At 47.1% G+C, this 17,164-nt stretch overlaps 1 protein-coding gene across 1 annotated transcript in view; it reads left to right on the top strand.

Annotated features, from left to right (window-relative positions):
- Window positions 1–1,089: 1,089 nt before the first annotated feature.
- Window positions 1,090–17,164, top strand: part of LOC117001064 (sphingosine-1-phosphate phosphatase 2-like) — a 35,595-nt gene continuing 19,520 nt past the window's right edge. Inside the window, exons 1-2 of the mRNA XM_033069235.1 lie at window positions 1,090–1,287; window positions 14,905–15,063. Coding sequence (XP_032925126.1) covers window positions 1,090–1,287; window positions 14,905–15,063 — 357 coding nt within the window. The remainder of the gene's footprint in view (window positions 1,288–14,904; window positions 15,064–17,164) is intronic.

Consider the following 17,164-nt stretch of genomic DNA (forward strand, 5'->3'; position numbering starts at 1 on the left):
AATAGAAATGGGCTGTTCTTAAAAAAAAAAAAAGCATTGATGGAACTGAGGTGCTAAATGTTTCAGAAGTAGAAATCAGCAGGGATCACCTGTGGCAAGGTTTGCAGCCTGAGAACTTGAAGAGGATGTCTTCTAAGTGATAACTCCTCTTTTTTTGTGCAGGAAACTCCATAGGTGTATTTAATGGAGAAAATATTTAGAGATGTATCCTTATAGGTGTACGTATACATGTGATATATACAATGCAGGCGTGCAAATATTTGGGAAAAGAAATAAAAGCTGATTCCAAAGTGGACAAAGTGAAACTGGCACAGCTCAGGCTGTATTTTTCCCCTGTGAGATGAATTGATGGAAGATGAGCCCATGCAGCATGGCATCCACACCTAAGTGTTTTTCCCAAAGATCTTGCTGTGATTCAGGGCATTCTCGCTTCACGTTAAGAAGACAGCAGGAAGAACATCCTGACAGGAAAAACACTAAAAAAACAAACGGAATGTCCTGTCCTCGCGGGGTTGGGAACCGGGGAGGGGAAGCGCAGGGCCCGGCCGGCAAGGGGCGCTCCCGGGCGGGGCAGCACCGCTGTGCAGGAGGGGCGGGACGGGACATCACACCTGTGCGGGACATCTCATCACACCTGTGCGGGACATCTCATCACACCTGTGCGGGACATCACACCTGTGCGGGACATCTCATCACACCTGTGCGGGACATCTCATCACACCTGTGCGGGACATCTCACCTGTGCGGGATGGGCGGGCCCGGCCGGCAAGGGGCGCTCCCGGGCGGGGCAGCACCGCTGTGCGGGAGGGGCGGGACGGGACATCTCACCTGTGCGGGACATCTCATCGCACCTGTGCGGGACATCTCATCACACCTGTGCGAGACATCACACCTGTGCGGGAGGGGCGGGACATCACATCGCACCTGTGCGGGACATCTCACCTGTGCGGGAGGGGCGGGACATCCCATCACACCTGTACGGGAGGGGCGGGGCGCTCGCACCTGTGCGGGGCGGGGCGCTCGCACCTGCCCGCGGCCCCGCGGCCGGCGGGGCGCGCTGCGGCCGCGCTGCGCGGAGCTGGCGGCAGCATGGCCCGCCTGCTGGGCACCCTGCGCAGCTCCCAGCCCGTGGCGCGTTTCCAGCGCTCCTGCGGGCTCTTCCCCGCCGCCGAGGAGCGCGGCGGCAGCGGTGACCCCGCGGAGGGGCCCCGGGAGCGCGGTGCCTGCAATGGAGCGGGCGCGCTGCGCTGCCCGGCCGGCTCCGGCCGCGCTGCCCCCGGCCCGCAGGTGAGTGAATGAGTGAGTGAGTGAATGAGTGAGCGAGGGCGGGGGGCGGCTGTGACTCAGCAGAGCCGCCCCGGGAGGGTCCCCCCGCATGCAGCCGCCTGCCCGGGCCGGCAGGAGGGGAGGAGGGCTCGGGCTGCGGGCGGGGAGCGCCGTGCGATGCCGCAGCCCCGCTGCATCCCGGCCCCGCCGCAGTCCGGGCTCTCCGCGCTCCCCCGGGATGGGGCGGTGGGTGCGAGCCTGCGGAAGGGAACTGCCTGCAGAAGGGCTGGGGGACACCCAGCCTGGCCCCGGGCTGCGGTGGGAAGGAGCAGCTCGGCTCCTGGCGGGTGTGTCCGTGCGGGCGCACCTGCCGCGCTGTCCCTGCGCTCCGCACGGCCGTGCCCGCAGCCGGCTCTGCCGAGCGCTGCGCTCCGAGCGCCCCAGCCCTGCTGCTGATGGAGACAGCCTCAGCTCCTGCGCTTCCCGCTGGCCAGGCTGGTTTCCCGGCACGGTCTGTAATTCCCCTGTGTATCAGAAGGGAACAGAGAAGGGTATGATGCAACCCCTGTGTACAGGTCGGACGACCTGCTTTCTCTCTTACTGTAATGACTTGGATTCATTAGCAGATCGCTTTGTCGTGCCTTTTGGAAAGCAGGTGCGATAATCGGCTTCCAAACTCTGCCTGTAATATAAACCATTCATGGACCAGCCATGAATGTCACAACTCTACCACTCCTTCCTTTCTGTACTATTTTACTCTTCCTTTTGCCACATCCAGTGCTCAGCTTCCCATTTCAAGCATCTAAAATTCTTCTTTAGCTGCCACTTGACTCTTTCTCAGTTAGGTGTAGTTCTGAACTACAGTAAGCTCTATTTTGGATAAACTGAGCAGATTATTCACTAAAAGACTTATCATCACGGCTTTGTTTTGAGCAGTGACGTAGTTCATGTTGCAGTGTTGACACTAAAATCCTGTCCGAGTTAATGCTCTGTGAATGCAGCTATTCACCTTGAGCAACTGCTTTGGGTTTGAAGTAAGGCACAATTACCTTTATGTGAAGGGTAAATGTATTCTGGGTGAGACTCCATGAAATTTGGACATAAAAGCAGAAGAGTTTATTCCTACAGAATTATGACATTTGCTTCTGAAACATGAAAGTTGGGTTCAAACACCCCACAAAACGAGATGGGAGTAATAGATTAAACAGTGTTTCAATGAATTGTAAAGACAGGCTCTCTCTGTTCCTTTTTATCAAAATTGGAAGTGAAAAGTCCACTTTTACAAGGAGGGCCTTCTGCAACCTGACAAGAAATGAGAAAAGAGAATCTGGACCTCCTTTAGGCTAAGGCTCAGACCCTCTGCTTTGTTGCTAAATGACCTGGGGTTGCCCTGATGTATCTGCAAATAACCAGGTTTAGGAATCTCATTTACATAGCAAATTCCTTGGCCATGAATTCTCTTATGGACAGTGGCATTTCCTTGCTGCCAGCTGCAGGTGTTTACAGAAAGGTGCTAAAATGCTGCTCCTGCATCTTCCTCCTGGAGCCTTGTATGGCTCTGTGCCCATCCATCCCTTCCTGAAACTTGGGAGTTTCAAGGTCCTTGTCATGAGGACAGTTGATTTCTGTAAGGTAGTAACCTTCACACTGCTTTGTCTTTACTGTCACAACTGTCTTAAAGGTTCTCAGGTTCTCCTGTGTAAGTTTTTGGACAGCCACTAGGTTATACCTGTAAAAACAGAGCATGTTGCATGCAGTGAGGATGTGAATGAGACAGTGGGACTGCCACAGCTCTGTGTCTCCAGGACATCCCCCTTTTCTCCAGTGCCAGCTCTTGGGCCCCTCCATCTGACATGGGCTGGATGTGCCCAGCTGGAGAGGCTCTGGGGACAGGGAGCTGAGGGCTGGTAGATGGGAGGGGATGGACACAGCTGATAGGGGAAGATGCATGGAGAGGAGAGAGGATGTCTCAAAGGGGCCAAAAAGACAGAACAGCTCTTCCTCTGGAAGAAGGAGGCTTTTAATTATTGCATACATTTGTGCCAGGAGTGCTGCTCACAATTCATCATTGTCTTTGTTTACATATAACCTGGAGATTAAACATGTGTTTAAAAAAGAAAGCCACAAGGCCTGATTACAGTGGCCAGCAGCAGCATCAGTGGTTGTGTGTCTGAATCTTTGTAAATCAGTCCTGCCTGCCCCACAGGAGTTGCCATGAGATGAGACAAGGAATGAAATGCTTAGATGTGACAGCTGTGGCTGCAAGTGCTTCTTAAATAATGAATCAGTGACCCAGCCCATGTTTTTGGTGTTCCTTGGTTACCAGATCATTTAGAATCACTTTTTTAATACCTCAGATGCAAACTCTGGTGTCTGTGTATGATGCACAATGGTTTATGTCCTGGCTAGGACTAGATACTGAATCTATGGCTTTTAGTGGAGAAACTGTCTGGGTTTATTACTGCAAGAGAACAACTTCTTGTAATTATCCTGTCTCTGGCTAATACTGATTTCTCTTCTGTACTGCTTCCTCTTTTGTGAAACTATCATTTCACAAAGAATTTATTTCTGGAACAGCTAAAAGGTATTTTTTTCCTGATCCTTTGTAGGAAATCCTCAAGCTGTGCTCTTAAAAACACCAACTTACTGCCTGAAGTTGGTGTTCTGTGCGTGGCCAAATAAAGGTTTACATATATTTTAAAAGTGGAGCTTTGCTTATCTCTAATCTCCTGGTTGACTTTTGCTCCTGAAATTGATAGCCTGAATGAAAGGGTACAAAGGAAAAAAACAGCCCTCTATTCAAAGTTCTTTGTAGAGATTTGTTTGTCTTTCTCCATTCTTCCTTTCCCAGATGCTTTATCATTTTGAGATCTGTCTTCCTGCCTTAGAGAGTACAGTTCATGTTTACACTGTAGTTACTCCTTAACTGTCAGAACTGCTCTGAACTGGTGCAATGTTTACAAACTGCCTGGTGATGTTCAGTGCTTCTTGTTCATGCCGTAGGTGAGGAGGATAATCAGGATAACAGCCAGGTGATAACAGAAACAGAAGGTAGGTACAAACTGCACATCCATCTCAGATGCATTGCAGTCCCCAAAAATGTGGTTACTTGCAGGATATAGATGAAAACACTGTTTTTGCTGTGATGGGATGGGTCATTTGAAGCATGCTTGCTCTAGAGCCCCAGTCAAGGTCTCTCTTCTGTGGTGGTCCCTTGCAATAGATTTTTGCATCCACCTCAGAATATTGCTTTTTCTTTTTAAATTGTTTTTCAGGCTTACTTTGTTTCATGTTGTTTCCCTTTCCATGCAGCAGTAAGTTGGTGGCAGCTGAGGCAGGTTCAGCAGGAGAGGCAAACCCTTGTGTAAAAGCCCACGAGCACTGCTAGGGAGGCATTTCTGCCTCAAGCACTAACATTTGTCTCCCTAGAGAATACAGCTGAACTTTTGGGAGCTGGGGAAACATGAAACCCAGTTTCCTGTTTCAATGGGCTGAGCACAAGGCTCACATTGCCCAGCATCACTCCCGTGCTCTGTACTCAGTGTGCAGATCTCCCCTGCCTGGCGGGGCTGCCGAGGGAGCTGGACCATCCTGCACGTGTGCAGGTCTTGCTTTGGGATTGAAGCAGCAGTGAGGGACAGCGCTCATCTCCATGAACAAGGTGGTGTCACAGGAGGGTTTTGGCTGCCCTGGGTGATGGTCCTTTGGAAGGTGACAGTAGAGTCACATCCAGGATTCAGGTAGTGTGTGGCACCCCTGTGAGAATCTGTTAGCTCTGGCTTTGCCTCTCCTCAGGGAGCAGCCTTGCATCCCCTCTGGAGAGCAAAGGCAGGTGTGTGCTGTGTGTTACCATCTCATCTTGCTGCAGAAACACCTGAAGCTAACACAAGTTTGTCATTTCTTGCTGATTGCAATAGATGTCCTGTGTGGTGCCTGCTGCTGAGATTGGGGGCTGGCACAGGGGCACACGAGGGGCCGTGCTGGCAGCCCAGCTCCTCACACCAATGGTGATGATGATGTGCTTCATGACTCAGTGCTTCCTGGCTCACAGCCTGAGTCATCTTTTTGGAGGCCACTGGACCTCATAATGAGGAGCTGTCAGGATTCTAGGATTAATTCCAGTGCTTGGAGGTGAGCCACTTACTGCTTTATAATTCTGCTAAATGTCTTGGGCCATTAGTTCAGATATCAACCAGAATAATAAAAGTTAATATGCTGTCGTTTTTCTCATTTGGGTCTCTGGAGAACAGGAGTAGATTTAACAGAGAAGAAGCCAGAGAAAATGTGTTCTGGAAAGTTCCTTTGGGTGGCCAATTCTTTCAATTTACCTTTTTTTATGTCCTGCAGGGAATGTGTATGGGTCACCTGGGCATTGGAAGGTGGCTAATGACTGCTATGGAAAGTAAATCTGAGATCTAGAGGGTACAGGTAGTATATAGAGGGTACAGGTAGTGTTGTCTAAATAACAAAATATTGAAGTGTCTGTTCACTTTCCTTCTTTGAAGGGTTTCATATCAGTCCAGTTTGGGCAGCACCTGTAACTTACTTTCCCAAGGTAAACTGCTATTGGTCTAGATGTAGAGGGCTGTGAATGCTTTAATATGCAGCTAAATTGCTGATTTGTTTTATAACTGAATTTTGGAACATTTATTGCTAGATATGTTTATTCCTTCCTTTTGAAGACAGCTGGCAGTTGCAAGCCCCTGTTAGTAGGGTTCCCTGCGCCTGTGGGTTCTGGCACACAGGAAGTGCTCGCTATCACCCCAGGCCAGGCCATGTTTTATCCCCTTTGCAACTTGCTCCACTGGATGGAATTATGACTGCTTTCTTAAGTCAACCAGTTTGAGGTGTAGTGCCTTTGGTGTTCCCCATACCATTTCCCTCTGAGAAGTGAGAATGTTGGGGTACTTTACTTGGCAGGAGTCAGACAGCTCAGCTGTGCCACGGGAGCAAAGCCTGGGTGTTTGCAGTGGAAAGAGCCCAGAGGTATCAGCAGTGAGGAGCCTGTTCCCTGGCAAACACACAGCTCACCCACCAGGGTCTGTGGCATGAAGCAAAGGGCAGAGCAAGCAAAAGACTCAAAGAGAGGTGTGGGGAGGAGCAGGGAGTCCTTTCAGAAGGGCAGCTGACAGCCGTGCCACCTGCAGGGTGAATTTTGAGCTGGGACTGACTGAAATGCTCTAAGGCTTGCAGGCACCTCCCAAAAAGTGTCTCCAGGGCTGTGCCAAGCCCTGCTGGCTGGGGCAGTGCCAAGGGGGCTGCAGCCACAGCGTGCCCCATTCTCTGGGGTGGGAGATCCAGGCTTGGAGCAGCACTGGGCACCACCAGCCCACACGGTGATCTTGTGTGCTTCTCCATCAGAAACAGAGCTGTCATCGGCATGGCCTGCACTAATTGCAGCTAATAATGAGGCAGCAAGAGAATTAAGAGCATCTTATCTGCAGCTCTCCTCCCAGGGTGGGCTGGCTGCTGAGCTGTCCTGCCATGTGCCTCTCACAGCTGCAGTTTGAACACATCCCTTCCTCCTCACACGGCTCTGTGCCTTTGTGGGAGTGCATGGACAAGGCACTTGTATTTATGTGATGTACTTAACCCAAAGCTCTACCTTAGGATACTGCTCTTTGTCTCAAATCCTGGCAATATCTACTGGCAAAAAACTCCCTTCACCCTGTGCTGGTGCCTGATTGTAAGAGATTAAAATAGTTTAGCTGTCTGAAAATGGTATGGTGTTACTATGTTTATGTTCCAGAAGCCTTGCTGCTCTGTGCCTCTCAGAACAGACCTCTGCCACTGAACTGATCTCTGTGAAAATTTAGCTGATTGGATTCATGATGCTGCTGGGTAGAAATAAGTGATTCATCTGTGGTGTCAAACTTCCAGGCTATAGTTAAATTTCTAAAATAAAATCTAAAGGTGAGAACGAGCTTTTTGCTCTGAAAAGAAATGTAACAGTGAAGTCTTGGTTCTCCATGGTCATTTGCCATTCCTGCAAGTTTCTGTTGGGCTGGATTAGGTTAGGTTGAGTTTCTCTTGAGGATCTCCTCAGACCTGGTGTGCTGGGGCAAAAGTGAGTGAGTCTTCCCATTCCTTCTCCCCTGTCTCTGCAGAACACCTCGGGTCTCCAGCAGCCATGCAGGCCCTGGTGACCCTGACTCCTTTGGTTTTGGCAGGCAGCTCTCAGAGTGGTGGTGCTTGAGGGAGATGGTGAGTGTGTGGGCAGCGTGACCATCTAACGCTGTGCTGCTGGAAAACTGCTGCTTTGTGGCACATCCTTCTGCCCACAATCTTTTAGTAACACTGCATCTTTGGAAATATGAAGTGCAGTAAGTGCCAGAGGAGTCTGATATCTGTTTTGAAGCTGGAATCCCCATCTTTCTGAACTGCCTAAAATTTGCTTTCTCTGTTTCTTAACTTGCCTTTTCCTCCCTCTGTCCACAGACACTGGTGCTACCTAATCCTTAAAATGCCTTCCTCAGACATTTCCAGGGACAGGCTCTATGTTGCACCCCACAAAATTGCAGTCTAGTTCTCGTAAATTAAAATGCAATTAAATAAACCTGTCCTTCCAGTGTAAAATGGGGAGGAAGATGTATCATCTTCTTTTTCTTCTGCCCTTCCCTCGCCTGCCTCTCTTGCCCTGTTGTTTCCATATTGCACAAATTGGCCAGCTCTTCCTGGAACGTGGGAGGATGCTGAAGTGTGTGAGAAGCTCACCCACCTCTGTCAGGGCAGCTGAAGGAGCCGTGTCCCAGTGCCCAACCTCTGCCTGGCAAAGCAGGGCTCAGGGAGTGCAGGGGGTGAGCTCATCAGGGAGAAGTGCACAGCCCTATTTATGCTGCTGTTGTGCAGCTTTCTTGGCAGAAAAATGCTGCTGACACACATCAGCGATTCATAACAACAGAGCTGGGCTTCTGGGGAGATACTCCAGCAGCTGGAATGGCCATGGGAGGAACAGCTTTCCATAAAGAGCAGGCAAGGAAATAAATGCAGCAGTGATCCCTCCGTGCTGGAAAGGTGTGTGCTCAGAAAGATCATGGGGGAAGGCAGGCCTGTTGGAGTTCCTCAAAATGATACAGAAAAGGGATGAAACATAATTCTGACCCCAGGACACCACTGTGTGGAGCAAGGTCAGACTGTCTTCCCTTTTCAATAGCAACAAGCAAAAGCTCCAAAGTGTATGAGCTGGTAGGTGTGAGGTTTGACTGGAGGGTCTTTAGAGGTCCCCTTCCAAGCCAAACTATTCTATGACTCTCTGAATTGTGGATGTCAGCTTTCCAGGTGTCTAAGGAAGGAATACAGGAAGTCAAACAGTCTGCAAGGTTGAGTGCCACAGTGGACACCTTTTGATGGAAAGTGATGAGAGTCTCTTCAGAACAGGCTCCACAGCCACGTGGAAATCACTGGCTAGAAATGGAGATGTGAGAAGCATGATGCCTGTGAGTGAATTTAGAAGAAGGTGCAGTTAGGCTGGAGGATGAGAACAGAAGTCCTGTCAAGCTGAAGGTATGGTTGAAAATTGACTTCTATTCAATAGGTGCAGATACTTATTGGAGAAGCAGGTGCAAACTCAGTGTGGAACGGAACAATAGATGTGGTAGAGAGTTCATGGAGGAAAAACAGTCATTTGAAATCATAGGTTTGACATAGTTCAGTGGTGACAAACCTCTGAAAACTGCCCACAAATGGAATGGCATTGTGCAGGACTGTTCCTTCAGCATTGCTGAAGTGTCACATCTGATCTTTGGGCTCTGTAATTCAAGACAGGCATGTTAGGTGCTGTGTCTGGAAAATGCTCAGTACCCCCTGTAAGAATTACCAGGTGATTAGGGAGCGAAGAGAGGACAGTTATGCCATTTTTGCATGCTTAAACCAACCTTCTCCTGTGTCAGCCTTCACAGGAAGGAAACAATTTGTTCCTTGTCTGCAGTAGATAAGAAAATAGCTATAGGTTTCAATTTCAGCAAGAAAGTTTCATTTCAGGCTGGGTGGCAGGAGAGCAAAGCACTTGGAGATTGCCTGGAGCAAGCAGTGGAATTTGCACCTCAGGTTCAGTAAGGACAGGTTAGACAAACTTCCACCAGAGTGGTGGGGTGTAAGCCATCCATCCTTGGGGGACAAGCTGGACCAGCCTTGGTTTGGGCTGTCTGTCAGGAAATGTGAGGCTGTCCTTTGCAGTGACTGCAGGCATGGTCCTTCCCAAGCAATCTCCTCAGCACCCTTTCTATCTGCAAGATCCTTAGGTTGGTTTCTTTGTCTTTAAGGAAGACAATATAATCAGTTCTTCCTTCCTTGGTTCTTCTTATTAATTGCCTAAACAAATGCTCTGTCAACTCTAGCCTTATGATATTCTTTATATTTAAGTGACTTGGCAGATTCTGCTACTTCTGTGTTGTCCCTTCAGCACAAGGAAGGAGGCTGATCATGCTACTTCTAGAGCTAGACACAGAAATAAAACCTGAAATTCAGTCTATCTCCCAACTACCAGGCAGAGTGGAAGGGAAATAATATGAAGGTTAAAAAATGGAATGTTCACACATATACTGAAGTGTCTGAACTGTGTTCTGGACCCATTCCAGCTTCAGTGTGTGGGTGTGCAGGTGTGTACCTGTCTCTGACCATCCTGTACAGGCTGAAGGGGAGGCTTTGGGTGAACACAGACTGCTGTAGGATGTGGTGACTGATGAGCCCTGTGCCCAGGGGTCCAGCATTGCTGGGAGAGCTGCAGGGACCTTTCCCATTGTCTCTGGGTGGTCTCAGCCCTTGGTCTGGCAAAGCATGGCCCTTTTCTGCCTGGCTGCTGCCAGCCATCCCTGGCGCTGCTGGCTGTGCAGCACTGCTCTTCCAGTGTACCTTGCTGAGAGTTCTGTCCAATGGCCTTTTGGAATGAGTTAAGATACTGCCCAAGTACTGCCAGGATTCTGACTGATTTTTAGGCTGCCCACTGGTTCTTCACCTGAGACCACTGAAAGTGCTGTGACTCTGGCTTGAAGCTTGAGCATTGCTCTGTCTCGTGCAATGATTGTCTTGCTTCTGCATCAGCTGAGGGTTCCAGGCCACATCCCTGCTCATTGTGCCAGGAGTGCCTGCTTGTCTTTGCTTGCACAACAGCTGGGAGCTGGATCTGCCCTCTGTGTGCTGGTCAACAAGGACCTGCTGCCAGCAGCAGAGCTGGACAAAAGGTTATGACATTTAAGGAGGACTTTCTTGTGATTTCTGTTTGTCTCCATCTCCACTTTTCTGAGGTTTTGGTTGTCCCTCCAGCAACACTCTGTAAACCTGGGCAGCTATTGAAAACTGTCTGCTTCATGTTCTGCAGATACTAAAAAATTAATTACTTGTTTTAAAGCGTTTAAACAGAGTGGGAAGCTGCACATATGTATGAGCTTGGTTAGGTGTATTTTTGATGCCTCAGGGCTCCTGGTGTGTGCTTTGTGGGTTCTTGTTCTGCCCCTGCTGTCTCCTGACATCTCTGCAATCCCTTCCATACTGTATTCTCCTTTGCTGGCTCCCCCTCACCCTACCATGGGTGCTGTGCACCCAGCCAGGGGCTCATGGCCACACCAGCATCTCCCACGGGGGTGCAGCCCTGTTCCCTGGCCTCCCACTCCTTCCTCATGGAGCAAAGGCTTGAGTGCTGCTGCTCCCAGGGGAGGTGGATGCATAAGTGCTGCAGTGGAATTGGCTGCTCCTGGCTGCCTCTTGGATCTCCAGGAAACTCAGTGTGTTTGACGTGCAGCTGTGCAGTTGGATGGAAGAGCTGAAACCTTTGATAATCATGGGTTTTGCTTTTTCTTATTTTTCAAAATCTTACTGCCAGCATCTATTTTTTTTGTTGTTGATGTGACTTGATAGGCTCCTTTTTAAACTTGGTACAGTTAATAAACATGAATTGATGTAAAACTGACTGCTTATGCAGAGTACTCCAGTACAAAAGGCTTTTCCCCACTGGTTTTGCTCTAAACAGTACAGCCCTGTGGGGCTGAATTGTCTGATTTATGTCTTTGTGTACAGAAGCATGTAGTCTGGAATTTTTTAATTTTTTTTTTGTGCCTGATTTTGGTGACTTCTCTAAATTTAGAACCCTTTCTTCTACTGCATTAAAAAACCTTGAAGTGAAAAGTATGTAATGTGTTAATTAGGGACTTTGGGAGGGAAACTCCTAATCTTTTGCAAGGCAATTCTGTTGGAAGGGGAGTAAGGGACTTCAAGAACTTCAATTAAACATGTACATCTTCTGAGAGATCCGAAGTAATTGAGAGCTGAGAACAGAGTGTTGGCTAATGGGATCTCTGGGTCAGACTCAGCCTCAGAAGTCTGATGCTGCACAGCTTGTCTCTGGAGACAGGGCAGGAAAAGCTGGGGCCTGTTTTGCTCTCTGACAAGAGATCTCCCAGAGGAATTGCAAGGAGTAGTATCTTTGCACAGCTGCTTTTTTTTTTTTTTCCCTAAAAATGCATTTTTAATCTATTATGTTTGTGGCTCAGCTGCTGTTCCTTTGCTTCAGCTTTGAAGGCTGAACACTGCATACATACATCCTTTCTAAAACGATGGATTCCTCCTGTGCTGTGTCATTGTGTGCTACTGTATCCCCAGGGCCATCAGGGTGTTGGTTTGCCCTGCTCTGCTGGCCCTGTAGGAATGTTCTGGGGATGCTCCCATGCTCCAGGGAGGTTGGGTGGGTGCTGTGGCAGCACCTGCCCTGGGTGACCCATCCCACTGCAAATGTGGGATGGCCTGCAATAGCCATTTTCTGTGCCAATAGCTGCCTAGTTTATTTATGGAGACTCATACATCCATGAGAGTTTCTTGTGGTCTGAGCACTTGAGGTTTTCCAAAATAGATATTCTGTAGTTGATGAGACCAGGTCATTTTTGTGAAGTTACCTGTCTTATGTGTCTGTGAATGTTGAGACTTATTACATCTTGCTTCTGAAATGCTCTAAAAATTCTGACTTTATCTACAGCCTTAATTGCTGCCCATTAGAACCTCTTTGATCCAGACTGAATAGCAATGGAGATGGATGGAAGGATGATCTGCTGAAAGGCTCCAGGCATTGAGGAAGGGATCAGGACACTGCAGTGCATTAAGAATAACCAAGCCTAAAGATAGGAGTTACTTAAAATTAGAGATTGAATAAATTTCTGGGAATGTTAGAAGATGTTAACACAAATAATGGATTTTTCTGCACTGGGGTTAGGACAAGAATAAAAAGGGAAGGCACTTGACAAAGCACTGCACTCTGCTTTCTGCAGAAACAGTGGGTGTGATAGTAAATGTGAGCTGACTGCATTCTGAAGGTGCATGGAGGAGGCTTGCTGCTCTTTGGGATCACAACAAGTGCAAACATCACTTTTTTACCATGCACTACCAAGCCTCAAGTGGAGCAGTTCTGTGGCACTCTGTGTGTGTGATGTGTGGCTGCCAGCATTGTGTCACACACAGGCTCTATTTTGTCCCTGCCATGCATTGGCTGTGCACAACTGATGGTGTAGAGTTTAAAAAAAGTGTTAAAAACCCAACCAAGTGGGTGGGTGTGTGAGTTCTGATAGAAAAGGAATGGAAGAAAAAAGAGAAAGTTTTTAAGAACCATGTGGAAGGACTTGGACCTGCCTTTGGCCTGAAAATATTTATTTTACTCCACATTTCTTTTAGAACCTGATAAACCATACTTTTCCCCACAAAACAGTCACTGGAATTGGAAAGTTTTATCCCTCATCCCATGAGGTTGCAAATATAAAAGCATTACCTGATCCTCTCTGAGCTAAAGCACACAAGCAGATAATTCCCAGTACCTTGGAGATTAATGCTGAAGTGAGGAGTTAGTGGTGCCAGAAGAGAGCTTTCTGTAGGGCTGTGTTAAGTGTCACCAAATAGAGTTTCAGGGTCTCAGACAGAAGCATTGGAGTTGCTAATTGTGCTGGGGGTGTTTTCTGAGTGGCAGAGAGATTTGAAACACTCAGACTGATTGCTCTGTCATGCAGCCACAGCAGAGCTGCTCTAGAGGGATGCCAGTAACTCATCTGTGACCGGTGTGACTGATAGATGGGGAACACTCCTCTGACCCTGGCATTTCAGAAAATGTTGACTCATCTTTTCTGTTGTTGGTGCAAAAATAAATTCAAGTTGTGGGGTTTTTATGATAATTGAATGGATGCAAGTTCTTTCCATCTTGCTGTTGTCATCTCTGTGCAGTTTGCATTATCTCTGCATTAAAAGCAGATGAAGAGACTGGAACTTCTAATGGCTTTTGCAATGAGTCACAAGTGCATATCTAGACTCCTTAGACAATTTTTATGTTTTCTCACTAGCACATAGGATGAGAGTTTCTCTTTAGTAAACTAGTTACACAGCCAGCTCCAAGAATAAGTTTTCCTATTTGGAGAGTTTTACAAGCTTATGTCAAAGCTGAATCTTAACTTTGTCTGTGCTGAGACCTTCATCATCCCTTCTCAGTTCTTGTCTTTAGGAAGTTCTTTCATCTTGTATTTCCATAGCCAATGTACATATTTTCAGTTTTGGGGGGAAGGTGGAGTGAGACTAGATTGGCTCCTTTGCTCCTCCCCCAGATCAAAACTCCTGTCTATTTAATTTCCTGAAGTGACAGGTGCACGTACAAAATGTGACTCACTTGCCTGTTGCCCCTGCTAACAGAGTGAGGCCTCTTAGTGCTGTCCCAGTCCCAAATGGCAGCAGCAGCAGCAAACCTTTTCTAAACAATTCAACAAGTGGCCAAAGTCATGGCCTAGGCAATGTGTGCTCTTGTGTGGCTTCCCAGCTCTGGGTGTCACATTTTGGAGGAGGGAAAATGAGCCTGTTAGGTGGGGTACATCTAATGAAATCATCCAGCTGCCAAATCCAGAGACTGAATGAAATTTCATGCTAAATAAAATGAATACATAAGTGCTAAAGTGTTGCTGTTTGCAATGCATCTACTAGTAATGCTTAAAAAGACAACCTCAAGGTTGTTACTTAAAGTGCTGGGGTGCAAATCTGATGTTGGGAGGTGCAGCTCCCCTCTCTGCCCCCTCAGAGCCTTGTTCCCCTGGATGTGCTGGTGCAGCTGTGGTTGCTGAGCCCAGTCCCACGGAGGAGCTGGGTTTCCCAGCTGTGGCATCAGTGTGGGGTGGTCCCATGAGATCCTGCCCCTGGCAGACAGGGCTGGAGGCACAGGGCAGAGCTCTGCTCAGGGCTGCTGGCAGCAGCACCTGGCAGCAAATTTCAGGGACTATAATGAGCCAAATCTTAAATGAAGTAGTTCAGTAATTGCAGTTTAAGTTTTTCTCTTCAAAATGAATTTCCAGTGAAAACAGTGGTGGCTTTGTCTACTGGTGCAGAAATTTCAAACTTAGCATGTCAATACCTTTTATGAAATGCACCTGATGAAAGGCTGATGCTATCTCTTGGAAGTCTTTGTCCATGTGACTGCTACCTCAGTTACTCTGAACAGATTTCTGCTCTGCAGGAAATGTAGCTGTGCTGTCACTACAGTCTTCATTCTAGTATAAAAGTTGAACTTCAGTGACACTTTTTATAACAAAGGATTTGGTTTAAGGACTTGGAACTGTAGCACTTATAGTATTTGAAGTGTTTGTTATATTTTCCTACTTCACTAAAATGATAACATTCTCTCATTTCCAGGATTGCACACAGAAGTATATTGTGAAGAACTACTTCTACTACTACTTGTTCAAGTTTTCAGCTGCTTTGGGTGAAGAGATTTTTTATATCACTTTCCTTCCATTTACCTACTGGAATATAGATCACTCTGTGTCTAGAAGAATGATAATTGTCTGGTCTGTAAGTATTCCTGTGATTAATTTAAATTTTAATTCTGTATCCATAGCAAATGAATATTTAAGAACAAGAACAACCCTTCAAACAAACAAAATCCCTTCAAACAAAAGAAGCACCAACACTACTTGTGTGTAGCTCATGTTTAGGAAGAAAAGGCATTGCAATACTGAGGGAGGAGGCGAGAGGCATCATCTGACTCAGGGTTTCTTCATCTCTGCTACATCTTGGACCTTTTTTTTCAGCACAATCACTGACTGAGCTGCTTTTGGTACAGTTTGCACAGAACAGTTGGGAAAACACTTCCCAATGTGTCATAGTATTTCAGGGATTGTTTTTCATCACTTCAGGAAATCTTTCTCTTATTCTCATTTATTCTGTGCAATTTCATATAGTTCTGGCTTGGTTGAAATTACTATAAGCCTGATGGTAAGGGGATATGGATATGCAGGCTGCAGTGGAACAATAAGCAGAGTGCTTCTGCAGTCACTTGAGGGAGGAAGGGTCAGATTGTCTGTTGAAGGCTAAGACTTGAAAGCATTGATTTTTATTAATATGAGAGCATTTACAAATTAACTGACTTGAGCATTGCTTCAGCATGGGTTTGGGGTACCCAGACTAATGCATTTCCATTGTAGCACTGAAAAAACAGGAGATAACCAGACACTTCAGGCCACGACTGGCTGTTTTGTCACTGTCATTGCTCTTTTTGGTATTGATGAGATATTGCTGCCCAAATAAAACCATTTTAGAGCAGAGAAGAGAGGTGGGGAGCACCTCTGCCAGGTGGCAGAACCTGGAGGTTTAGCTATCAATCTACACTGATCTGAGAAACTGAGGCTTGGTAAAAAGTTAGATCTGATATCCAAGTTCATTCTTTTCCAGTGAAGCTTCTCCATGATCTAGTCAATTCTGGTTAATAGTATTTTGTCTTTTGACCAAATAATATGATAAGAAATAATAAAACCAACTTGAATTGGGCCATACACTTCAAATACACCTGGTCTTGGATAGAAGACATCAGCTGCTGTGTGCCAGTAACCTTAGTCAATACATTTTATAAAGAGAATGTGAAAAATAACTTGCAGATGAAATTTAGAAGTAGGTGGACACAGTATAACTAGAGCTGGGTTTTGGCCAGGAGTACACCTACAGCTTCTGGAAACGTGCCACAGGAGATGAAAATTGGTAGTCACTGCCTTCTGGGTTTGCATATTGCTCAAAAAACTGAGGCTTTGGAGTTCTTCACATGTTTTTCTGTAGACTTGCCTTGCATATTCCTTGCAAGGAGCTCATCTGAGTATTGGCCAGATGTAGTCTGACTTGGAGTATCCAAGCATCTGATATTATGATGATTAATATTATTTTTCACTCACTGAGTTGTGGAGTTACTATACTGAAAGGGGGTAACTGTTTAAAATACATGGGTTTGTGACAATCTGTATCTTTAAAACATTAATTATATGAATTTGTGAAATGGCTAAAAATGCCTGTGCAGGCCATGTGTTAATGCTGTGCCATGCTCAGCTGGGAGGATCTCTTCTTGGTGTTGGTCTAACAGAGTCATAACATCATAGAATGCCTTGGGTTGGAAGGGACCTCAGAAATCCCTTACTTCCATCCCCTCTGCTGTGGGCAGGGACACCTTCCACTATTCCAGGTTGCTCCAAGCCCTGTCCACCCTGGCCTCAGATACCTTGGTCATGGATGTGACATTTGGCTCAGCTGAGTGGGACACATCAAGGTGGCAGTGGGACAAAGCTGTGCTTTTGACTAAATTGGAGGGGTTTGGTGATGGAGTTCTCAAGAAATGCTTCTGAATGCATGATGATGATGTAGAACTGTGTTAGAGGACAGTAAAAATCCAGGCAGCCTGATGGTCTCTGACAACAGCAGTGGAGGGCTAGGAAGAGCATGAAGGGACAATTGCAGCACACAGGCATGTTCTGCAGAATTCCCTCACCACCCGGGAAAGGAGCTGCTATCAAAGGGAGAGCCCTAAGGGAAAGGTAGGAGTAGGTCCCTTTTAGAGGGGTGCTCAGGATGAGGGGAGGTTGTTAGTGAAGCTCTTCAGCAGGGAGAGAGAGTGGACCAGCAATGGCTTTTT

This window comes from Catharus ustulatus, chromosome 10 (genome assembly GCF_009819885.2).
Source record: "Catharus ustulatus isolate bCatUst1 chromosome 10, bCatUst1.pri.v2, whole genome shotgun sequence".
NCBI lineage: Eukaryota > Metazoa > Chordata > Aves > Passeriformes > Turdidae > Catharus > Catharus ustulatus.